This window comes from Leuciscus leuciscus (genome assembly GCF_965113295.1).
Source record: "Leuciscus leuciscus genome assembly, chromosome: 1".
NCBI classification, from domain to species: domain Eukaryota; kingdom Metazoa; phylum Chordata; class Actinopteri; order Cypriniformes; family Leuciscidae; genus Leuciscus; species Leuciscus leuciscus.
Genome location: NC_138725.1, coordinates 53984056 through 54009021, shown reverse-complemented (window position 1 = coordinate 54009021; position 24966 = coordinate 53984056). Strand labels below are relative to the sequence as shown.

At 37.4% G+C, this 24966-nt stretch overlaps 2 protein-coding genes across 11 annotated transcripts; one reads left to right on the top strand and one right to left on the bottom strand.

The window, feature by feature from the left end:
- Positions 1 to 116: 116 nt before the first annotated feature.
- Positions 117 to 15786, bottom strand: grna (granulin a). Of its 8 annotated transcripts, none has more exons than XM_082142199.1 (29): positions 15631 to 15785; positions 15194 to 15281; positions 14370 to 14510; positions 13530 to 13667; positions 13325 to 13453; positions 13018 to 13102; positions 12407 to 12513; positions 11992 to 12142; positions 11797 to 11889; positions 11596 to 11693; positions 11320 to 11473; positions 11126 to 11235; positions 10857 to 11010; positions 9329 to 9438; positions 9053 to 9206; positions 8859 to 8959; positions 7599 to 7755; positions 7416 to 7513; positions 7147 to 7300; positions 6953 to 7062; positions 6684 to 6837; positions 5606 to 5715; positions 5337 to 5490; positions 5141 to 5250; positions 4776 to 5018; positions 3620 to 3892; positions 2379 to 2621; positions 2049 to 2297; positions 117 to 1015 (listed from the first exon to the last, which is right to left on the bottom strand). In XM_082142199.1, the coding sequence occupies exons 3-29, from the start codon at positions 14508 to 14510 to the stop codon at positions 863 to 865; spliced, it is 3933 nt and encodes a 1310-aa protein (XP_081998325.1). In that variant the 5' UTR covers positions 15194 to 15281; positions 15631 to 15785; the 3' UTR covers positions 117 to 862. The 8 variants fall into 8 exon arrangements, with proteins under 8 accessions (XP_081998325.1, XP_081998323.1, XP_081998324.1 ...); XM_082142197.1 differs by having other exon boundaries at positions 5606 to 5706; positions 8859 to 8968; positions 15631 to 15784; XM_082142198.1 differs by having other exon boundaries at positions 6953 to 7053; positions 8859 to 8968; positions 15631 to 15784.
- A 5466-nt stretch (positions 15787 to 21252) lies between these two features.
- On the top strand, positions 21253 to 24835 carry ifi35 (interferon-induced protein 35). 3 transcript variants are annotated; one of them, XM_082143172.1, is made up of 10 exons: positions 21253 to 21363; positions 21862 to 21891; positions 21995 to 22060; positions 22148 to 22306; positions 22398 to 22514; positions 22696 to 22840; positions 23596 to 23702; positions 23825 to 24011; positions 24107 to 24213; positions 24286 to 24835. In XM_082143172.1, the coding sequence occupies exons 2-10, from the start codon at positions 21880 to 21882 to the stop codon at positions 24493 to 24495; spliced, it is 1110 nt and encodes a 369-aa protein (XP_081999298.1). In that variant the 5' UTR covers positions 21253 to 21363; positions 21862 to 21879; the 3' UTR covers positions 24496 to 24835. The 3 variants fall into 3 exon arrangements, with proteins under 3 accessions (XP_081999298.1, XP_081999300.1, XP_081999299.1); XM_082143173.1 differs by lacking the exon at positions 21253 to 21363 and adding an exon at positions 21410 to 21723; XM_082143174.1 differs by lacking the exon at positions 21862 to 21891 and having other exon boundaries at positions 21279 to 21363; positions 21947 to 22060.
- The last annotated feature ends 131 nt before the right edge of the window (positions 24836 to 24966 follow it).

The window sequence follows — 24966 nt, the reverse complement described above, 5'->3', positions numbered from 1 at the left end:
CACCATTTAAATAAATTCATATAAATGTGAATTTTTATTTATCAATTTGAATTTTATTTGGATACATTTATAAGTAAACATGTGAAAAGAAGATACAAAAGAAAATGAACATACAATATTTTATCTATCTTTTATTTATCATTTAGAACCGACAGGGTTTCAGATCGGTCACATTTTTACTTCAGAAATCTTATATTATAGTCATCTGTCACAAAGCTCAATCAATACAGTTAAAAACCAGTAAGCATTTAATTCAATAAAGAAGGAAATTACACAAATAAGAGTAAAGATCAAGACTTGTATAGGGAAGTTACACAGAAAATATAAAGAGGTTGATTTAAAATATTTCCTTATCCAGGGCAATGTAGTCATAATCACAAGAGTGCATGATGTCAAGTCTGAAAAAATGTCACATGTAAACCAGAGAGGCGTGTGACGTGTGCATGGCAAATTATAATGACCGGTGTGTGAATTGATGTGTAAATTCAGCCACTAAAGGTCATCTACGCTTTAATATGTGTTACATCTTTACATGATTCCATAGTCAAATTAGTCTTCAGATAAACTGAGCAGTAACCAAAACACTGGAAACTTGTGTAAATTATGAACACTGTGTACACACTACAATAATAACACATTCTTAAAATGTACAAATGGCTCAATGGCTAAAATGTAGTTGGTATTAGTGATAGACAATGTAAACAGAACTTAACCATCATAGTCAGTCCTCATCAAACTTTCCCCTGCTAATAAAAATCAAACTTTTGCAGTAAACTGTCTGATTACCTCTGATTAGTAAAAAAATTACATCTGACACTTGGGCACTTTATAAGTGTCTGAGTGGATATAACCCAGGTGTTTTTTATAGAGTTGAGGCTCGTTTCTTTTTGGAGAAGAACACCCTCCAGTTGTCCCAGTTGTTCCAGTCAAAGCCAACGGCTGGAGTACAAATTCCACCCGCACCACATTTGTATCCAGCAGGGCAGCAGTGTTTCATATCATCACAGCACTTCGCCTTTAGAGAGAGCAATAACAAAGGAAAGAATAGAGTGAAGGAAAGTAGAAGAACAAGAATAGGAATTTGCCTAAGATAAACATTTACAGTTTGACTGCCATTTGAATTTACAGTAAAGTCAATAGTATTGAGATCTGTCTGCTCATTTCCACTCATATATTCAAAAGAAATTCATTCTTCGATGCAGCTATTGTGAACTGGAGCTCTTGAATGAACACCTTTAACCAATTGCATTCTTCAATTTTTTTTTATTTCTGTTTAGCATATGATGCAGACAGATGAGGAAGTGCTCATATAACCACAACCCATAATTTACTTGCACTATATAGTGAGATTTTAAGGGATAGGTCACATGTAAATGCTGTCATCATTTACTTACCCTCATGTCGGTCAAAACCTTTACAACAAAAGAAGATCATCTGAAGAAATGTTTGTTTCTATATAATAAAAGTCATTGGTGTTCAAAACAACATTGGATTCCCACAGACATTCATTGTATGGACAAAGAAACATTTTTTCAAAATTATTCTTTAGTGTTCCACAGAAGAAAAAAAGTTTGGAGTGACATGAGGGTGAGTAAATGATGGCAGAAGTTTTCTTTTTTGAGTGAAATATCCCTTAAAGTAAACTACAGTAGTCAACATGTGAAGTGGATCAAAAAAGTTCATCAAAGTTGTCCTAAGACAAGAACGGGTATTGTTCAAAATTCATGTATAACTTTGATGAAAGGTTTTGATCCACTTCAAATGTTGACAAAACAGCTAAGTTCCTGCCTTATCTAAAATATAGAATATATCTGAAATCTATTTTTCTTACTACATTGCCATTTTTTTCTTTTTTTTTTTTCTTTGATTTATTTCTGTGTTTTATACTTAATTTTTTTTTTACAACTATTTGCTAATAAGAAAATAAATATTTTTCAAGATTTATTCTCTGAAAAAAAGTATTTTTATCTTCTCAAGTAAGACACAAGGGTGAGTAAACGATGACAACATTTTTGGGTTAACTATCAATTTAAAGTTTAATACTTTACCATAGAATACTGGCAACAGCCCCAGGTGTTCTGAGAGGTTGGACAACAGGTCTGACCATCTTGGCATCTATATCCATCACCACACTGAATGTCCTTTTCCGAGACACTCGGCTGTGGCTTTTGGACACCTATGTGGGCAAGTGGGACTCTTTCCACAAACAGCCAGGTGGCCTTTATGCAGGAGCGTTTACGCAAGTCACACTTGTAGCCTTTAGGACAGCAGTGCTCCTGGTCTTGGCAGCAAACAGCCTATGAGGTTATAAGAGGTTTATTAAATATATTAAATGTGAATAAATATTCTGTAGCCAGTCCACATACACATATTTTTACCTCAGGAAGAGGGCAGCAGCCCAATTCTCCTGTGGTTAGATGGCAGCAGGTCGAATCTTCAGAGCAACTCGATTGCTCATCGCACTTATTGGTGCCGAGATCCGAGTTTGGAGATAGTGAACTTTTAGCAGCAATTTTATTGTACCAGGGGATCACAACATCTCCCTTGATGCAAGACACACGGCTCACATCGCACTTATAGTGAGCCGGACAACAGTGTTCCCCATCTGTGCAACATACAGCCTGAAAAACAATGAGAAATAGATTCAAGATGAAAATATTGACCTTCACAACATTCTCCTTTAACAGAGTATTTGTTTTGAAATGGCAAAACAAATTGCATATACCACAGTTCAAAAGTTTGGGGTTGGTGAGAATATTTCTTATTCTCATTTAGTGCTGCATTTACTTGATACAAAAATATCCGTAAACACAGTAATATTGTGAAATCTTTTTTACAATTTAAATAAATTATTTGATATATTTAAAAATATAATTTATTCCTGTGATGCAAAGCTGAATTTTCAGCATCATTACTCCAGTCTTCAGTGTCACATGATCCTTCAGAAATCATTAACTTAACATGCTGATGATGTGCTGCTCAGGAAACATTTATTATTATCAATGATGTTGAAAATTGTTTTGCCGTCTAATATTTTTGCAGAAACCATGACAATTTTTCAGGATTCCCTGATGTATAGATAGTTATAAAATACAGCATTTATTTGAAAGAAATATTCTCTAACATTATAAATGTCTTTACTATCACTTTTGTTACTTGCTGAATATAAGTATTGTTTTCTTTATATATATATTCCTGACCCCAACATTTTAAACAGTTTTGTATTTAGTATCTATTTTCAAATCAGTGAGAAGTGTGCATATCTGTTACAAGCACAAGGAAGTATCTGAAAATATATATACACACATCGAAACAAAGGGCCCTCTTAACACTGTAGATGCAATGCCATGATTGTAAAAACCAGGTTAACAGGCTCCAAAGTTAAACAACAACCTGCAGAACATGTTTAAGGATAATTTAGAAGATGTTTAGTAAGGGATAATGTACATCCAGCCGGTGGTTCTCTCAAAATACCCCTCGATAGGATGATGAGGACCCCGACGCAAAGCTGGGAATAACATACCGCTGGATGGAGCTATTGACCAATCAGAATCAAGTATTCCACAAAGCCATATAAGCACAAATAAACATCTCTATTTTGTATACAAGTCACACTCACATTAGGCAGAGGGCAACAGCCCCATTTGTTGGTTTTTACAATAAGACAGCAAGTGGTGTGATCTGGACAGGAAGTATGTGCATCACATGGAACCCTGATATACTTCCCCAATTCCTCTTTCACTTCTTTGTGCGGTCTCTGTTCCTCCTTATCTGAGGCTGGGATTATGTCTGACATAGGTACAGAGGTGGTGTTGCTATTACAGGTGAGTGTTACATTGTCACAAGTGGTGCCGTGTGGACAGCAGTGGAATCTATCCCAACAACACACAGCCTGCAGACAAAACAGCCTGACTTTTAGTTATTTTTATGATTCATTCATTATAATAATATGTGCACTATTAGTATTTGGTGTTGGGAAAATAAACTTAATTCAAGACACTACCTTTCAAAAGTTCAGTAAGGTCAGTAAGATTATGGTTTTTTAAAGAAATTAATACTTTTATTCAGCAAGGATTAATTAAATTGATCAAAATTAACAAACAAAAAAACAAACAAAAAAACATTTATGTTACAAAAAAATATTTATATTTCAAACAAATGATGTCCTTTTGAACTTTTATCAAAGAATCCTGAAAAAAGAAAAGAAAAGTGTATCACCCTTTCCACAAAACTATTAAGCAGCACAATTGTTTTTAACATTGATTGTTTCTTGAGCAGCAAATCATCATATTATAATGATTTCTGAAGGATCATGTGATGTGACACTGAAGACTGGAGTAATGATACTGAAAATTCAGCTTTGGCATCACAGGAATAAATTACATTTTACAACATTAAAATAGAAAAGAGCTATTTCAAATTGTAGTAATATGTCACAATATCACTGTTTTTAATGTATTTTTGATCAAATAAAGCCAACCTTGCACAAGACAATTCTTTCAAAAATCTTACCGACCCCACACTTTTAAATGGTAGGGGATTCTCAGAAAATTCTGTCTGAAAGTGTGAATTTCATATAATACTGAAAAGTCTTATTTTACACAGTTTGATTTCTCAGATAAATGTTGCTGGGCACTTGAACATTCTTGTAAAACAGGGACTGAGGGATATCACCAAGAGCAATAAAATTCAAAGTTGAAAACGGAGTGTATATTTTCTCATTTGGTTACTCATGCAAGATTAGATTAGTATTTTTCCTTTGAGATATACTGTACCTCAGGCAAAGGACAGCAAGCCCAGTCTCCGTCGACATTCTTACAACAAGTGTTGGATTCAGGACAAATGTGACTAGAGTCGCAATTCACGTTCTCAGTTGACCTTTGACCTGCGACTCTAGGGCGAGTAGGCATCTTCTCCAGCCAGGGTGAAGAGCCAGAAGGGTCATCACATGACCCGGCAGCAACGTTACAAGTCTTACCATGAGGACAACAGTGGATGAAGTCGTCACAACACACGGCCTACAGAGAAAATGAATGCACAACTTTAACTTTACCCAATACACATCTCTACATCAGGATTTGATATACATCTCCATCTCGCATTGGTCGAGACTCGAGCTACTTGTCAATGGGTGATTTACCTCTGGCAGAGGACAGCAGGCCCATCCTCCATCTTTAGTCTTACAGCACGTGGTTCCATCTGGACAGCTCGCAGTGTCATTACAGGGAACATCTGAAGACACTGAAGACACTAGAAATTATAGAAACAGATTAAGAACGAGTATACATCTGTGTATTCATGTGTCTGTGTGAGATGGATTCAGTGCTTTGAACTACCTTGCGTAACAGCCACATTCTGACTGCTGATTGGTTGGACGGGCACCTTCTCCAGCCAGGGTGAAGAGCCTGAAGCGTCATCACATGACCCGGCAGCAACGTTACAAGTCTTACCATGAGGACAGCAGTGGATGAAGTCGTCACAACACACGGCCTACAGAGAAAATGAATGCACAACTTTAACTTTACCCAATACACATCTCTACATCAGGATTTGCAATGCGAGATGGAGATGTATTGGTCGATCTACTTGTCAATGGGTGATTTACCTCTGGCAGAGGACAGCAGGCCCATTCTCCATCTTTAGTCTTACAGCACGTGGTTCCATCTGGACAGCTCGCAGTGTCATTACAGGGAACATCTGAATACACTGAAGACACTAGAAATGATAGAAACAGATTAAGAACGAGTATATTTGAGTATTCATTAGGGCTGTAATCAACCAAAGAAAATCTTGGTCGACTGAAGTCCTGAAATATTCGACTAAAAATCGACTAAAAATTACGTTCGGAAAAAAAACTTTAAATTAATTAGATGCGCACTGTGCGCAGTACTTGGTAGCCTTGTTGTCCGCCTAAATGAATTATAAATAAACATAAAAAACTAGTAGGCTATTTGCAGTATATTAAATCGTTTTTGACCTAATTATTTTGCACTGAAATGAGTCTGACACACGAGTCTGTCGGCTCTGACAGCGTTGCATCACGTGCACCTGCGCAATATCAGAGCCTATGATTTACGAAAATAGTACTATGTTGTCAACTAGTGATATCATCACAAGAACTTTTGAGGAATATGCAACATAATTTAGAAAAAAATTGTCATATGTATTATAATAACTGACAGACACTATCATTTCAGCCGCTCTGTGGAGCTCAGCTTCGCGGCTGAGACACGAATAGACTATTAACTTTTTAAAAAAATGCTGCCACACTGCCGATGTCTTTGTTGACATGGTAGAAGAGGACTGACTGACTATGAATTAAACGCTCTCACAATTAAATAAATAATATTCAGCAAACCTTCTAGTAGCCTACTTTCTTCAAACCCTCTTCTCCAGTGGGTTGGGCTAATCCAAAAGAAGTGAAAACAAGGGGGGTGTTCTGAAGACAGACTGTTACCTGTGAAACAGGGGTGCTCTGAAAACACCCCCATTAGCAATTAGTGCTTTCCACCTGATGAAATGAACGCGGCAAAACTGATGAAATGAACGCGGCAAAAAAAATCGACCAATCAGAATTTTGGTCGAGCCAGAACGTATCGATCAAATAATCGACTAATCGACTGGGAGATTACAGCCCTAGTATTCATGTGTCTGCGTGTGATGGATTCAGTGCTTTGAACTACCTTGTGTAACAGTCACATTCTGACTGCTGATTGGTTGGACGGGCAACTTCTCCAGCCAGGGCGAAGAGCCTGAAGGGTCATCACATGATGCAGCAGCAACGTTACAAGTCTTACCATGAGGACAGCAGTGGATGAAGTCGTCACAACACACGGCCTACAGAGAAAATGAATGCACAACTTTAACTTTACCCAATACACATCTCTACATCAGGATTTGCTATGCGAGATGGAGATGTATTGGTCGATCTACTTGTCAATGGGTGATTTACCTCTGGCAGAGGACAGCAGGCCCATTCTCCATCTTTAGTCTTACAGCATGTGGTTCCATCTGGACAGCTCGCAGTGTCATTACAGGGAACATCTGAATACACTGAAGACACTAGAAATTATAGAAACAGATTAAGAACGAGTATATTTGAGTCTTCATGTGTCTGCGTGTGATGGATTCAGTGCTTTGAACTACCTTGCGTAACAGCCACATTCTGACTGCTGATTGGTTGGATGGGCAACTTCTCCAGCCAGGGCGAAGAGCCTGAAGGGTCATCACATGATGCAGCAGCAACGTTACAAGTCTTACCATGAGGACAGCAGTGGATGAAGTCGTCACAACACACGGCCTACAGAGAAAATGAATGCACAACTTTAACTTTACCCAATACACATCTCTACATCAGGATTTGCTACGCGAGATGGAGATGTATTGGTCGATCTACTTGTCGATGGGTGATTTACCTCTGGCAGAGGACAGCAGGCCCATTCTCCATCTTTAGTCTTACAGCATGTGGTTCCATCTGGACAGCTCGCAGTGTCATTACAGGGAACATCAGAGTCTGAATATGCATAAAATGGACAGGTTTATGTTAAATGTGTACATGTGTGTTTGGTTTCAGTGCTTTGGAGTGTTTGTTGACCTACTTTGTGTGTCAATCACATTCTGACTGATGACTGGTTGGACGGGCACCTGCTCCACCCAGGGCACACCAGAACATGAGGGGTCATCACATGACCCGGCAGCAACGTTACATATCTTACCATGAGGACAGCAGTGGGTGAAGTCGTTACAACACACGGCCTACAGAGAAAATTAAGGTGATCCTTTAACTCAGTACACAAAATATCAACATTTACAAAAAAAGATGTACCTTTTCATGGAGCTGGATGACTACCATATCTAAAAACCATGGTATCTGCATGCTACTCAAAGGTATTACCATGGTCCATTACCAAAAAAAAAAAGGTAATATATTTATGATGAACCCCTTGTAGGGACCACCATCATAAAATATAAAAATATTTTCATGTAAAAAGTCCCATTTAAAAGGTTTAAAAAAAAAACTCTAAAGTATAATATTTTAAAAGCAAAAAGGTTTGTATTAAATGTATTACAGTTACATTACTTTTCAAAAGTTTCAGGTCAGTAAGATTTCTTTGGAAGAAATTAATATTTATAATTAATGAGCAAGGATGGTACATCTTGATACAAAAGGTTTCCTTTTAAAATAAATCCTGTTCTTTAAAATTTTCTATTCATCAAAGAATCCTAAAGATAGTATCACGTTTACACAAAAATATGTTATAATATATCAGCACAACTATTTAATTTTTTCTTGAGCAGCAAATCATCCTATTAGAATGATTTATGAAGGATCATTTGACACTGAAGACTGGAGTAATGATGCTGAAAATCCAGCATCGTCATCATAGGAATAAATTGCATTTTAAAATATATTCAAATGGAGAATTATTATCTTAAATCGTAATAATATTTCTCAATATTACTAGTTGGTTTTTACTGTATTTTTGATTAAATAAATGCAGCCTTGGTGAGAAAAAGAGACTTCTTTAGAAAACATTACAAAATTTTGAACAGTAGTATATATTGTCATATTTTAATTATATCTACAAAAAATATATTTACTTAAGTTGACAGCATTTTTTAAAATATTTTTTTTACTTACTACAGGAGTAATGTTAGATGTATAACATTTAAAATAAATAAACTAAAAAAACATTTTTTTTTTTTATAATCTACTTTTTTTTTCTGAAATTGTCTATGGACTCCCAAGCATCCCCAGTGCAAACCATCTCTGGCTCTGCAGTTATGGGAGAGATGTTACGGCTGAGCTAATTGAGCACTGATTCTGCTTAAGATATAGATCAGGTGAGGTGATTTACCTCTGGCAGAGGACAGCAGGCCCATTCTCCATCTTTAGTCTTACAGCACGTGGTTCCATCTGGACAGCTCGCAGTGTCATTACAGGGAACATCGGAATACACTGAAGACACTAGAAATTATAGAAACAGATTAAGAACGAGTATATTTGAGTATTCATGTGTCTGTGTGAGATGGATTCAGTGCTTTGAACTACCTTGTGTAACAGCCACATTCTGACTGCTAATTGGTTGGACAGGCAACTTCTCCAGCCAGGGCGAAGAGCCTGAAGGGTCATCACATGACCCGGCAGCAACGTTACAAGTCTTACCATGAGGACAGCAGTGGATGAAGTCGTCACAACACACGGCCTACAGAGAAAATGAATGCACAACTTTAACTTTACCCAATACACATCTCTACATCAGGATTTGATATACATCTCCATCTCGCATTGGTCGAGACTCGAGCTACTTGTCAATGGGTGATTTACCTCTGGCAGAGGACAGCAGGCCCATCCTCCATCTTTAGTCTTACAGCACGTGGTTCCATCTGGACAGCTCGCAGTGTCATTACAGGGAACATCGGAATACACTGAAGACACTAGAAATGAGAGAATTAGTTTAAAGGGTCATTAACTGCATTTTAATTATTTTATAATGTTTCCTTGAGGTACGCTTATAATGTTAGAATGATATTTACATCAAAAATTGTCATTATGTATAAATATAAGGTCATTTTATACCCTGAATTTAGCCCTCTGATTTGAACGCTCTGTTTTAAGGGGCGTGTGTGCTGTGAGACTTCAGCGTAAACGCTCACTGCTGTGATTGGCTAACATCTTTGCATTTGAAATAAGTATTACATGTGGAACTCTCTTGAAATCTTTTACTACATTTTTACTATTACAGCTGTCGAGATTAGCTAATCGTAAAAAGTGTTGATTATAGCATTATATTTAGATCTACTCCCGATGCATGAAAGGTTGCAGTGATGAGCATTAGCCAATGACATACATTTCTGTTGAGTGCATGAATGCAGTGATCTCATCATTGCTCATTTTCTGCCATCTCACGCATGCTGTCATCATAACTAACAGAGCAAACATGATATAAATAAGAGATTCATTGTGCAGCGTAGACAGTGTCATTGATTATAATGGGAGTTTTGGCAAGAGTCCAGAACTCAGTCACTGATAAACTTGCGCTGTGTGACTGACAGCTCTGGCGATTGTAAAGGGAGCGTTCTTTAATCACAATTTAAATAACAGATTATTTTCATGCTACTAAGAGGAACAATATGAAGTTGATCGTTTAGTCACTGGCTGGATATACTGACGCATAAACAGCAGTAAACGATTTTGAGACAAAGAATGTCTGACTGTACATGAATCATTACATATCAGAAATAAAAAATTAAGCATTAGAATTAACACGGTTACTTATGTTGTGATATTACTGTTGGGTCCATATCTTACAGTAAAAGTCTGTTTGCAAAACCTGCACTGAAATTGCGACTGATTTACCAAAGAATCCACAGTGAAATGTCCCAAACAATCAAATAACGCTCTACTTAGACATTCACATAGTTGAAAATAAATAACCATTTTCCTAGCATTAGCATCCTTTGGAAGGTAATGTTATTTTTAGTCCAGTCATCTTGTATCTCTGTTCTCTTCTCATCTCACTAACGTGCCAGTGGGCGGGCCAAAGATGTGATGATGTAGAAGTAGGCATTGATCTGATTCTGCAGAGGCAGAATTTCGTCGCACTATTACATCATAATGTGATAAAATCCGAAATGAGTAGTGTCCGGAGCTTGGTTTCAATAAAAGCAGTTTTTGGACTAAAGAGGAAGTTCTGAGTTCTGAAACTTACAGTTTTTTTTTTTATAGTACAATGACCTCTTATGTCAAAAGATCAAGGACTATTTGATTTCTCAATTTATCACCCCTTTAAGAACAAATAAAATAGTGGTTTTATACTGTGTCTGTGTGAGATGGATTCAGTGCTTTGAACTACCTTGTGTAACAGTCACATTCTGACTGCTGATTGGTTGGACGGGCAACTTCTCCAGCCAGGGTGAAGAGCCTGAAGCGTCATCACATGATCCAGCAGCAACGTTACAAGTCTTACCATGAGGACAGCAGTGGATGAAGTCGTCACAACACACGGCCTACAGAGAAAATGAATGCACAACTTTAACTTTACCCAATACACATCTCTACATCAGGATTTGCTATGCGAGATGGAGATGTATTGGTCGATCTACTTGTCGATGGGTGATTTACCTCTGGCAGAGGACAGCAGGCCCATTCTCCATCTTTAGTCTTACAGCACGTGGTTCCATCTGGACAGCTCGCAGTGTCATTACAGGGAACATCGGAATACACTGAAGACACTAGAAATTATAGAAACAGATTAAGAACGAGTATATTTGAGTATTCATGTGTCTGCGTGTGATGGATTCAGTGCTTTGAACTACCTTGTGTAACAGTCACATTCTGACTGCTGATTGGTTGGACAGGCAACTTCTCCAGCCAGGGCGAAGAGCCAGAAGGGTCATCACATGATCCAGCAGCAACGTTACAAGTCTTACCATGAGGACAGCAGTGGATGAAGTCGTCACAACACACGGCCTACAGAGAAAATGAATGCACAACTTTAACTTTACCCAATACACATCTCTACATCAGGATTTGATATACATCTCCATCTCGCATTGGTCGAGACTCGAGCTACTTGTCAATGGGTGATTTACCTCTGGCAGAGGACAGCAGGCCCATCCTCCATCTTTAGTCTTACAGCACGTGGTTCCATCTGGACAGCTCGCAGTGTCATTACAGGGAACATCAGAGTCTGAATATGCAGAAGGCAAAGGAAATGACAGAAACAGTTTGGGAAGTGTTATATTTATGTGTACATATAATGAATGTATTGTCATCTACACATTTCCACATACGTTCTGGGAGTGCACCAGGCAATGTATTCGGGTTTCCAGCATTAGTGTTTTGTCTGGTTGTAGTGACTTCAGCTTCAGCCCTAATTTCTGCAGCTTTTGAAGGAGAGCAAAGAAATTAAAATGCTGAATTATATCAGTGGAAGACTCCACTGGAAGTTATCAGAAAATGTATAAATCTCTGGGACGATGGCCTACGTTTGTGATCTTCCCATTCAGCCCTAAGGCGAGCAGGGAACTTGGCCCACATGGGCAGCTCCTGATTGGTGGAGGACATGCATTTATAGCCTTCAACATCACAAACACTGTCCTCTGGGCAACAGTGGATTTTATCATCACAGCATACAGCCTAAAGGAAACGCATATGACAGAGAAAAGAATGGAAGTCAAAACTTTGGGAATGGTCATTTTTTTCAACGATTCTTGTTCGATTCTTTAATTAATAGGAACAGGATAACAGGATGCATTTGAAATAAAACAAATTGTAACAATGTCTTTACCGTCACTTTTTCAGTTTTAAGGTATTATATACATATTTATTTAAACATGTTTCTCCAACCGTGAAAAAAATTGCATGTCTGCACATATTACTGTATCGAAACTGTACCCATACCCTTGGTAAAGGGCAGCACGCCCATTGACCAACTTCTGTCTCACAACACGTGGTGTCCACAGGACACTCTGACTTCCCATCTCCGCAAAGAACAGTCTCAACTTGTTCTAAAAACAATCACATGACAAAAATGTAGTTGAAATACACAAAAATGATTTGCATTTATTTCCCATCCAAATTACAACATTTAATCTGTAAATGCTAAATATAATAATAACGTTAACTATATTAGCGTCCACACCAACTCACGATAACTTTCTGTTTATTATAAGCACTCTGCAAATTATGCCATTTGCCGCTGTAAACGCTCAGGCTTTGTGAAGCAGGATGGAAAATGATTGGCTGTCAATGTTTTTATTGTTCATCAGCTGGAAAAAATTGTTCTGAAAGTAAATTCCAAATGCTACTGTTCCTCATTTTAGCTGTGGTGTGGACTTCCCTATTCTCATAGAATTAGAATGGTTATTAAAACTTCACAGTTATAGTTATCATTATAGTTATCGTTCTTGGTGTGAGCGGGTCTAAAAACAATAATACATTTATGTGGGATAATGTATGTTTTAATCATTAAACTCTCTGGTTCACCTTCATTCCTTCACTCTCTTCAATACCTTTTTGTTTGACACATGAACTGCTGTCTGCACTACATTCATGGTCTTTTGGGCAGCAGTGTTTCCCGTCTGAGCACACAAGGCCCTGAAACCACCAAAACTATGGTCAGCGTCACAGCCAAAAAAATGTAAACCAATTCTTACTCCATTTATATATTCATTTAGAATACATTGGCTCTCAAATATTAATCCGTCCATATAGGTTTCTGTTTTAGCCACACCCAACCTTCTTTTGGGACGGGTCCTGATGCAGGCCATTCATCATTTCATGGACGAGGACTCATATTCCTGAAAAAATATAACTTACTTGTGCTACTGGACAACATCCATAAGATGAGGCCATCAGCAGACAGGAGAACTCAGCAGGACAGAAAGAGCCATCAGGGCAGGTGATGTCATCTTCACTTACAGGTAATGAGGGGATCATTCTGAACGACTGAGGAACAAGAATTATTAAGACATTACAAACAGCTCGGAGTACTATTATTTCGTCTCTTTATATCATTTCTCACTTTGGGAAAGTCTGTCTGTTTAGCTGGTCTCCTCTCCATCAGTGGCAGTGTATGTGTGGCGTTTACACATGTGAAGTTCATAACACTGCACAGCATGCCTTCAGGACAGCAGTGCTTGTGGTCCTCACAACACTCTCCCTACACATACACACAATTATACACATGCATGAGCTGATCATTTAAAACACTTCAGTGAGCAATACAACACTGAAGCTGATCAGGTGACAGGCAACCTCCTGATTACAGCTTCATTTCTTTGAGTTCTTTGAATAGTAAAATCATCGAGTAAAATAGTGAAGTCATTTGCATGTTGATACTACACGAGTGCCTTATCATGGCCTTTATAAAAAAGGAGCTGACACTGTGGATGTGTCTAGTACAGGGAGCTATTTAAGAATATCTCACAGAGCATACAAAAAATGAGTGACCGCAGAACACTTTGGCTTCAGTATCAATGCACAATTAACTTCGTCTTGTCTAATCTGATCTGCTTTCTACAACATTTCTTATATTTCTAGAAGAGTATCTGAAACGAATACTCTGAAATTAAACTGTCTTTTCCCCGGTTTCACAGACAAGGCTTAAGCTAGTCCCAGACTAAAACGCACGTTTGAGCTGTTGTAACTTAAAGCAACTTGCAGTGGCATATCTTAAAAAATGTCAATGCTATTGTCTTGTCTCAAGATGCACACCAGTAATGTTTTTTGTTTTTTTTTCCTAAGGCACATTTAAAAAAGCTACTTAAATGTCCTAATTGAACTAAGGCCTAATCATGGCTTAATCTAAGCACTGTCTGTGAAACCAGGCCTTTAAGTATCTGTCACTAGTTCAGCCTCTCACGTGATGGAAAGGGCAGCAGCTGAACTCTCCGGTGGGATCCTGGCAGCATGTCTGGCCTGCCTCACAGACTTCATTGTTGCTGGGGTACTGCGAACAAGCAACCAGGGTCACCAGAGCGAGGCCTACAGTCAGTTTCAACATCTGGATGGAAAGAGAGAGTTCAAATGTTAAAACTAACAGATTTAAAACGTTAAATTCGACTGATGCGTTTTAGTGGAAACATAGTTTAAAAACGAGAAAAACGAGTTTACAGACTGCAACCCATCAGACCTTCACGTCTCAGATGTAGGGTCACAATTATTTATTTATTTTTTGGGGGGGGGGATGTACAGTTCACTGCATGTATGCTCTTGCATATAGTGCAACTTTGTAGTTTTAATTCTGGTATCGCTTCCTCTTTCACATCTAGATATTTTATGCTCGCCAGAGAATATATGCTGACCTCAGAAACAATAACTGAAACTATAAGCATTATTAGAGAACGTTTTTCAAATCCAGCAAAAAGAAATTTGGATATACAGTTGGTCAGTGTCTTTGTCTTATTACTGACGGCACAGCAAGGAAACTAGACAATTAAAAGCGTGCAATTTTATTTCCTTTTCTAAACAAATGGAAATTCCCCTTGTTTGCCAAACCGACAGAGTCCAGCAAAAATGAGGAACCGTGAATGTCGTATTTCACCGGTTGGTAAAAATACGCACAGGCTAGTTGCTTTTTTTACCCTCAACATAATGCTAAAATGAATAATCATTTTATTCAGAAACATCAACAAACCTCTTCTGAAGTAAGCAAACGAGAGAAAATGCTCTTTTATTCAACTTAACTGTTTATGTAGGCTAATGAACAGGTGGATTTGTAAACAGTTGAAAGTGGATGACCAGTCCGTGGATCCGTGGGGTCCAAGTTACCGATCTGTGAGCAAAGATAAATGTTTTATAGTTAATAAATAAACAATTACATTTCCAATTAATTATCTTTCGGTAGCTACCGAGACTACATAAATTAATATGAAATGATAATAATAGCTAATAATAATAAAATCTTCTACAACTCTAAACAGACGATCGTGTAAGGGCAAGGAGTCTATCAAAGTTTAATTTATAACTTCGTGAGTCAATTCATTGCAGGAAAATAAATTCATATAGCAACGAGTGACGCTTGATGCTGCTTATGAAGCACAGTGCGCAAAACACTTCTGAAAGAAACTTGTAAAATTCAGTTTAAAAATACACAAAGGACATGAAAGATATGCAAGACCTACCGTGTCTCCTCGCAAAGCTCCCACCCGGAATTAAGAAATGTTTACTTCTTAAATAACTTAGACTTCTCAAACTCCGCCTATTTTAGAGGACAGCCTTTGGTTAATGTAACTGTCAATTATTCACAGAGGCGTGTCATCCGTGTTTGATTACAAGGAAATGTGCATTGCAAGATGATCAAGGATGAGCACAGCACATGCAGTGCATGTGAGTGTCAATTCACCAAAAGCCAAGGTATGGCAGACCATGATGATGTCATCCAATCTTACTCCCTGGACGTGACTTTCTTCAGACAACCTATTCCAGCACTTCAAAAGCTCAAAAGTCTGAATATTATCCAATTTAAATGTTTTAATATGATTACCAAAAACATTTTAGTTCATCCTACAAAGATTGTCCCCATTTGTAAAACTAAAAGGCAATTCAAAAACCATAGCCAATCAGAACAGCGTGTGCGCGGGCTCTCGGGCAAGTGCACGACACCAGAGATTAATAGAGGGCACATGGCACTCGCAAGGAAATGGATTTTTTTTTTATATATATATATATATATATATATATATATATATATATATATATATATATATATATATATTTGCATTCGAACATTAACATAACAGGCTAACATGAGTAAAACTATAAGACTTTCACAGACTGAGATATAACAATTGGCATTACATAGTGCTACATAATAATAAAAACAAACAAAAAAACAACAATTAAAGTAAAATACAAACTCTGTAGGGGGTTAAACAAAATCATACTGGCTAAACAAATCAAATAATTCCTTGGATTTATACATTCTCATACTTTTTAAGGCATCTGTATATTGGGCAAGCTCTTTTTTAAATGTGCGAATTATGGTAGAGAAGTGAACATTCAATTCATGCGCAACAGCTCTGGTGGTGGACATTGCTGCAGTCAGCATGAATGAATGTGTTTGGGATGCTCTGGATCGACAGCGTGTTCCAGGTCCTGCCAATATCCAGCAACTTCGCACAGCCATTGAAGAGGAGTGGACCAACATTCCACAGGCCACAATCAAACACCTTTTTCGTGAATAAAATATTGTATACTAAGAAATAGACAATTTATAACAAAGTCTACATTTTTTTGTCCTCCAAATGTCCTCAAAATTTCACCATATCCCAAGTAATAGGCCTAGATGGGAAAAAAAGATGTTATCTTTTATCCAATTAAGCACCTCATTCCAAAATAGATTAATATCTGGGTAAATATCATAATTTTAAAATTTATTTCTTTACATTTGGGTGGAAGGGGAAATAAAAGGTATTTGCTTCTGAATTCCTTTACTGATTTCCTACTGAGATGTTGAAAACTGTAATCTCTTTTCATATGATCAGGACACCTTTCCTGCAAAAGATAATTTCTTAGTACACTTCTTATCAACAAAACTTATTTTGCCAAACAACTTTCCTGGAAATAAGCATGGAATATGTTAAAAACACTTTTAACATACTAATCATTGGTAAATGAACACTTCTGATGACTTTCATGTAATCTTTTTTCTCATAATTAAAGTTGAATTTGGTGCAGAAATAGCACTGACCAAATACATCTTTGCCACCACTCCTCCAAAAACAGAAATGAATCTTTTCTCTAAAATAATATACAACTGTTATTCCATTAGGATATATTATGTGGACTGAACTTGTGTTATTGATGTATTGGTCTGGAACCTGGATTGAGTCTCACTAATTATTTGTGGAAGACCCACACTTAGCAGCGATTGCTCCAGTAAATATTTTTTTTTGCAAGTAGTATTGAGAAGTGTAATAGGCCGTATAGGTTATCTAAAATGATTAGATAGTACTAATAAGACCTTGCTTCATGGTAGGCAATACGTCATTATTCATAATACAATCTTGTAGTTGGAGTTATTAATAAACACCCTGACGCTTCTGAGCTTTATAATGACAGTGGATTGCAACTATCAGTTTGAAGCTCAAAAAAGTGCATCTATCCATCATAAACGAACTCCACACAGCTCCGGTGGGTTAATAAAGGCCTTCTGAAGCAAAGCGAGGAGTTTGTGTAAGAAAAATATTCGTATTTAAAACTTTATAAAGTAAAATAACTAGCTTCCAGCCAAACTGACTTTAGTCTAAAACTCAACTTATGCAAGTAATGCGACGTACTGATATTTCCGCTATGCCATGATGCACTAAACAACTTCCGACGTCACAAGTTGCGTAAATTGCGCTTTAGGCGTAAGTAGACTGCTAATGGCCATTTGGCCGGAAGCTCGCATTTTACTTTGTACCGTGTTAAATATGAATATTTTTCTTACACAAACTCATCGCTTGTAAAGTCAGGCTTTATGGTTTTGCCTGACTTGTCTGCCTATTTAAGACCTGTGTTTTCATTCTCACTTTGCGTAGTCTTGTTTTGTGTTAAACTGCTATTCTGAGTGCCTCTATCCTGGTTTCCCTTGTCTTGGTCTTGTTCTTCTGCCTGTTGTCCTGGATATCCTTGTTTGCCTGAATTTTTGGACTCGATCGTTCGTGTGGATTTGCTTTATGGTTTTGACTACGCCTGTTATATGGATTACGATTCTGCATTCTCCCACTGTGATGGATGTCTGAGGCTAATGACAGAAAGCAGATGGACCCAAGGGCAGAAGAATAACATGCATGCTTAGATAACTGAACAAAAAGTGCTTTAGTACAGGGTCCAAGTTCAAAAGTACAACAAAAAGGAAGCCAAGCTTCCAGATAAACAAAAGGCAAATCCAAAAACACAACAGACTTAGCTTTTTTGGCGAGGATAACACATGCAAAGTAGACTCAAGACGGAACACAACTGAAAGAAAGAGGCATGCTTAAATTGTAGACTGTAAAAAAGGCCAAAATTGGTGGAAGTGGAACTAATAAACTAATGAGAAGCAACACAATAAATTATACAGCAGCTGGGGCCACCTAGTGGCTGTGGGACTCATTACAAGGAGCCTTACACCCAATAAAGCTGCATTTGGAATTTCAACCCAAATCTCTGAGTATATGGTAGAATTTATGTAAATGATCAAATAAATTAAATGACATGTGAAAGAAACATCATGCAACATAAGGAATATAACGATTAAAGATGATTAAATGAATACATAGCTATCAGTAATTCATAAAGAAAAATATTAATAAGATTCATAAAAATGAATAATTAATAAAATAAATGAATAAAAGACAAAAATCAAAAGAATAAATTGAATAAATCTGAATATATATATATATTGCATACACCAGCTATAATCCATCATACACACAAGTAGCCTAATAAATAAATAATACCCTCCACTTACACTATTAAAATAAGACTAAACATTAAGACTAAACTCACTTTAACAGTGTGCAAATAACATGTATCATTAATTATTAATAACATCATCAAGCAATAGAGTAAAAATATTTTAAATGAAACATTATGATGTAGAGTTCATCATAGTCTCACTTCTGGAAAGATGCTATTTCTTAGCCTGCTGGTTCTGGCCCTAATGCTGTGCAACCTCCTTCCTGAAGGGAGAGTGGAGTGGACCATTTTCTGGGTGGGCAAGGTCCCTCATAATACAGGTTGCCCTCCTTCTTCATCTGGTGATGTAAATGTTGCTTAGGTTACATTTGGCAAACTATAAATGATAAATGATTTCCCCTTAAAAAAATAAAACCAAAATGAACATAGCCTACCTACCTATAAAAGTTTAGTGCCATAAGTCTAGCTTTGTTTTGTTGATAATTAGTTTGACCTTTATTGTCATTGCATGTTATACAACGAAATTTGACATCTCTCATAGAAAACAAACTGTATTCATCCATATTACCCACGTATACCAACATACATAAAAACAATAATTTAAAACAATAAAAACAATAAAAATAGCTTAAAGTGTCTTGTGCATGTTATTTGAACAATATACACGTCCGTTCAAAATGATTGAAGCAGCTGTGGGAGGATAGAGGCACGGGAGAGGGAATTTAGTTCAATAATGGCTGTTGGGTAAAAATTGTTTCTGAATCTGGAAGTGCGAGTTTTTAGTGCTCTGTAGCGTCTTCCAGATGGCAGCAGTGCAAACAAATCATGAAAGGGATGAGTACTGTCCTTAATGATAGTAGATGCTCTGCTGCAGCAGCGAAGCCTGTAAATCTCCTCAAGGGGGGGCAGTGGAAGTCCAATGATCTTTTGTGAGGTTTTAATGACCTCACAGCGCAGTGCAGCTCGTTCAGCCATTGAACAGTTTCCATACCAGACTGTAATGCAATATGTTAATATGCTTTCTACCGTGCAATGGCAAGAAAGAAGTTCTGAGGAAGTAAAGTCTCTGTTGGGCTTTTTTAACCAGGGCAACAGTGTTAACGTTCCACTTGAGGTCCTCATTGACATGGAGGCCCAGGAATTTAAAGCTGTGCACTCTCTCTACCTCCTCGCCCCGTATTTCCAGTGGCTGAAGCTTGCCTGAAGTCTATTATTAGCTCCTTTGTCTTTTTGATGTTGAGAGACAAGTTGTTATTTGCACACCACTCAGGCAATCTACATACCTCATCTCTGTAGGCAGCCTCACTGCCATTTGAGATGAGCCCCACACCACTGTTGTATCGTCGGCAAATTTTATGATTGTGTTAGTGGGGTGAACTGGTGTACAGTCATGCGTGTAGAGGGAGTAAAGGAGGGGACTCAGCACACATCCTTGCGGTGCTCCAGTGCTAAGGGTCAGGGTTGACGAAATGTGCATGCCCAGTCTCACAGTCTATGAGCGTTCTCTGAGAAAGTCACTGATCCACAAACACAGTTGGTTGCTGAGGCCCAGATCCAGCATCTTTGTGAGTAATCTGCTAGGGACGATGGTATTAAAAGCAGAACTAAAATCACAGTTTTTAAAACTCGTGAGACCTCATGTGTTTAGGGTAAGCGTGCTGTCAGCAGAGTCCAGCTGTGGTGATGCTGCATTGTCCGGTTCTCTCTCAAATAGGGCAAAGAAGCAATTTAATTCCTCAGCCAACATGGTGCTGCATGCTGTCAGTGGTTCTCTGCTGCCCCTGAAGTTGATTATATGATGCACACCCTGCCACATGTGTGTCGTGTCCCTAAAAGTAAAGTGCTCCTCGACCTTCTCCTTGTACGCAGCTTTGGCTGATTTTATCCCTCTCTTGAGGTTGTGTCTGGAAGCACTGTAGAGTTCTTTATTACCAGATCTAAAAAATTGATTAGAGTGATGGGGACAAATTTGGGGTTTTCTATCTGACTATATATAAAATGTTGACAAAAATAAAAATAAAAATGTGATAAGTAGGCCTAGATATATAACGTATACTGGCATACTGTTGCTATAAATATATGTTAAATAATGCATGTGTGCATTATTTAACATATTAAGACTTCAGATGCAAAAGCATCTAAGTGCCATCTGAATTTTTCTTCTAAAATGATCATTTTTATCAAGCTCATATATTTAGGTTCAGTAATTTCACTTTAATGACAATTAATAGGTAATTTTCATTGCCATTAAAGTGAAATAACTGAACATAAACAGACAAGCTTGATAAAAATGATCATGGCACTTAGAGGCGTTTGCATCTGAAGTCTTCATATATTTATAGCACCAGTATGCCAGGATGTGATCAACACCACCCCCTTGCGAATATATAATATTGATTACTCGGAAAGCCGCCCATAGCCTAACTTACCTGAAACGAAAGCGAAACTGCTCTACTGTTTGCTTCACCACGGTACGTGTTTGTCTCATCTATTTATTTATAATTAGCCTATGCGCAAAATAAATTATAATTAGGAAATTACACAACAAAGTAGGCAGTGGTTTTAACGATAAGTCGCTGTACGTTACTCAACTCATTTGTTAATTGTATGATGTTTTGTCGTTGTTAAAAAGGTAGTCGCGTAAAGACTCAGCGTATAGGCTATCACAAGTGAAAGTGTTTAATGTCAGCATATTTCAATGATCTTTTTTAAAAGAAAGAATGAAGAAAACAAAACAAATGGTGTATTTTCCTGTTTGTTTCATAGCGCGTTTCGCGACGTCAACAACTCGTCGTGCTGCCATCTGTTGAACTTCATGAAGTTCAGCTTTAGTAGGCTAACTATAGTTTATAAACTGGAATAGCTCAGTTCAGACGGATACAAATGTCCTAGATTTTAAGAATCACATTTTGTTTATAAAGAATGATCTTCTTCTGTCTTGGATAACAGTGCTTTCTGTTTGTTCACAGGTTCTTGCGTTGGTAGAAATGTCTACTGAGGTAAAGGAAGTGATCTGGCAAAGTGATTTTTTTGTTTGTTTGTTTTTTGCATTAGATTCTATATTTAGTACGCTGACCCTGTTTGTCATGTGTGTCAACTCAGGATTTCTCTCTTGTTACGGACGGTGAGTCTTTGGACATTAAACAGAAGGAGATCCAAAAATGCAAGGTTTGTGAGTGGCTTGTTAAGCTGGATACCTGTCAACCAATTCACACCAATTCAAGGCATTAACCATTATGTCCTTTCTGTCCGCAGAAAAAGCATGAAGCATTATTGAAGGATCAAAAATTACTGAAAGATGGCATCGATTTGAACAAATCCTTTGCCAAGGAATTTAGACAACGAGCTGAGTCAATGAAAGTGTCAATTGAGGAAGAAAACAAGAAATGTACTAAGACAATTCAGAAAGAGAAGGTCTGTATAAAAAAATATACAGACACTCATTATAAGATAATACATAATATAGCCTATATAAGTTCATGTTAATGGGTTCCTCTGTGTGCAGGAGAAATGCAGTTATATTCAGGAGGAGAAACGCAGGCTGCAGATGGAAATCATGAAAATGAAGGAGGAGTTGCAAAACCTGGACCATAAAAACAGCAGTCTGAAAAAACAAACTGAGGTTTACAGTGTCAAAATATATCAAATATATCCACAAAATTATTTTGACTATTCTAAAAATTTTCTATATTTTCCTTTATATTCATATACAGTTGACCCTAAAATCTCCATGTTGATTTAAAAAATCCATGGAAACAAAGCATCTACTGTGAGATTAACACGGCTCTACGTTGACTCCACAGATCTCTACAGCGGTGCCTGAGAGGAGAGTTGTTTTTCAAGGAAAGACAAAAGAGGGTGCGCATGCTGTGAGTTTCGATGTGAATTCCCGCATAGTTTATCCGATGGAGGGTGGAACAGCACTGATCACCTTTGAGGAAGAGGATGGTATGTAGCATCATCACAGTTCAACTGTAATGAAGAATTTCTACTCATTTACACAACGTCATTCCAAACCTGTATGATTTTCTTTCACAAAATAAACACAGCACAAAATAATATATTTTAAGTCGTTTTTCTAGTGTTTTTGACCATACAATGAAAGTCAATGGGGCCTGAAAAAACACTGAACAACATAGACCAGTGGTTCTTAACCTTTTTGACTTAATTGTCCACAACAATATTCGAAGGCCCCCACCCATATCTTTATTTTTAAAACTTATTTTAATATATGGTCACTCTTAGTTCTTCAAAGAAGACAAAAAGAAACAAACAACAACAAAAAAACAGTTGTCGAAATAAAATATAGATTTTTTATTGTTTTTATTATTGTTTTCACTAATTCACTGTAAAAAAAATTATATGATCAAGAAGTTATAACATGTTTTTACATTGCTTTAACTTATAAAAATAAGTTAAGCAATTTCCAACTTTTTAAGTTATAGTAGATACAACTCATTTTTTAAATCAGTTAAATGCAATTTAAGTTGAAATGACTTAAACAATAACTTAAACCAACACGAGGTGATTGTACTTAAAATGTAAGGCAGCAATTATTATTTTAATTTTTACAGTGTTCATTGCATGGCCAAAATACTTTGAGAATTTTTTTTTTAAATCACTGTAATGCACGGGCTTTTGTGGATTATTGTTTATTAACTTCTCTTCCTTCATTCAAATCTGTTCTGATTCTGCATCTTTAGTGGCTCTGAAAATCTTGAGCCAGAAGGAGCATAAGGTGGAGCTTGGGGACTGTGCCATCACTGTGCGGGCTAAACCCATTCAGTTCCTGGTACCTGAATATGTTGAGGTAATGGAGACCAGCTGACTTCCGTTAACCTTCATGGATTGTATGTATATTATGGACTGCATTGTGTTACTATGGAATATCATGACATAAAACGTCTTACTCTTTCTCTCTCCATCTGTTAGATGGAAACACAGGTGTGCCCTCGCAGAATCCTGGTCTCTAACCTGCCAAAGGAAGAACCTGAGGACAGAACACTTGACAAACTGGATATCTATTTTTCTAAGAAGAAGAACGGAGGCGGCGAGGTGGAGGACACAGACATGCTGCATGACTCTGGCACTGTGGTCATTACCTTCGTAGATGATAATAGTACGTTAACCAAATTCATGCAATCTGACATATCTCAGCACAAGATGCTAGGAGTGTTTTTCTAATTCTTCTATTTGTTTCTCATTTGTCTTCAGTTGCCAAACGTCTCTCAGACAAACAGGATCATGAGGTAGATTTTGGTAGGAAGAAGTACAAGGTGAAGGTCACTCCATTCCTCAATGGCGAGATTTCACAGATGAAGGTATGTCACGATAATTGAAACTGTTAATACCGGTGTTGTTAATGATGTAAACTGACTGTTGCTCCCTCCCAGATCTGTAACTCAGAGTGCACGCGCACAGTGCTGCTTACGGGCATCCCTGACATCATGGAGAAAGACAACCTACAGGACAACCTGGAGATCCACTTCCAGAAGACAACCAATGGTGGCGGAGAGGTGGAAGGCATCATCTACAACCCTCTGGGCCACACCACCCTGGCTTTGTTTGAAGACGACTCTCCTAAAGACAGCCAGCCCGTGTGAGAAAGCTAATAAACCTCTACAGCCCAGAGATCTAACGCTGCCTGTAAATGACAAAATAGAGAATTCATTCATAATAGACTGAAACTCTTATGAACTTTGATTTGGGACTATTTTGCAAAAAGACAAGCGTATGGATCTAATCTGTACCTCATTATCCTTCATAGACTATACATTATACAATTAACATACTGCATTCATGGATAAAAATGTTCTCTTATTTACAATCCTTAGTTGTATTCTTTGTGTTTTGATGATAAAAATTTTGTCAGATTGAGTTAAGGTGTATGGGTTAATCTGAATCATATGAGACATTTCTCAAAACTATTGCCATTTATGTGAATAAATAAATTTAAATAAATGTGACAAAACCATCATTGTGATGTTTATGATACAGTAATAGGAACCTATTGAAAACAAAAAAGAAAAGAAAAAAAGAAAAGAGAAATTATATTCTGCACAATGAAAACTAAG

What these genes read in the sequence shown, in the direction of transcription:
- ifi35 (XM_082143172.1), top strand. An exon ending in GTCTGAAAAAACAAACTGAG is followed by an intron (nt 22,515 to 22,695) that starts GTTTACAGTGTC and finishes TTGACTCCACAG; the next exon opens with ATCTCTACAGCGGTGCCTGA. An exon ending in GCGAGATTTCACAGATGAAG is followed by an intron (nt 24,214 to 24,285) that starts GTATGTCACGAT and finishes GCTCCCTCCCAG; the next exon opens with ATCTGTAACTCAGAGTGCAC.
- grna (XM_082142196.1), bottom strand. Translation starts at nt 14,510, where the DNA reads ATGTTGAAACTGACTGTAGGCCTCGCTCTGGTGACCCTGGTTGCTTGT. An exon ending in TGAATGGGAAGATCACAAAC is followed by an intron (nt 11,890 to 11,991) that starts GTAGGCCATCGT and finishes CTCCTTCAAAAG; the next exon opens with CTGCAGAAATTAGGGCTGAA. An exon ending in GAATGTGGCTGTTACGCAAG is followed by an intron (nt 7,063 to 7,146) that starts GTAGTTCAAAGC and finishes TATAATTTCTAG; the next exon opens with TGTCTTCAGTGTATTCAGAT.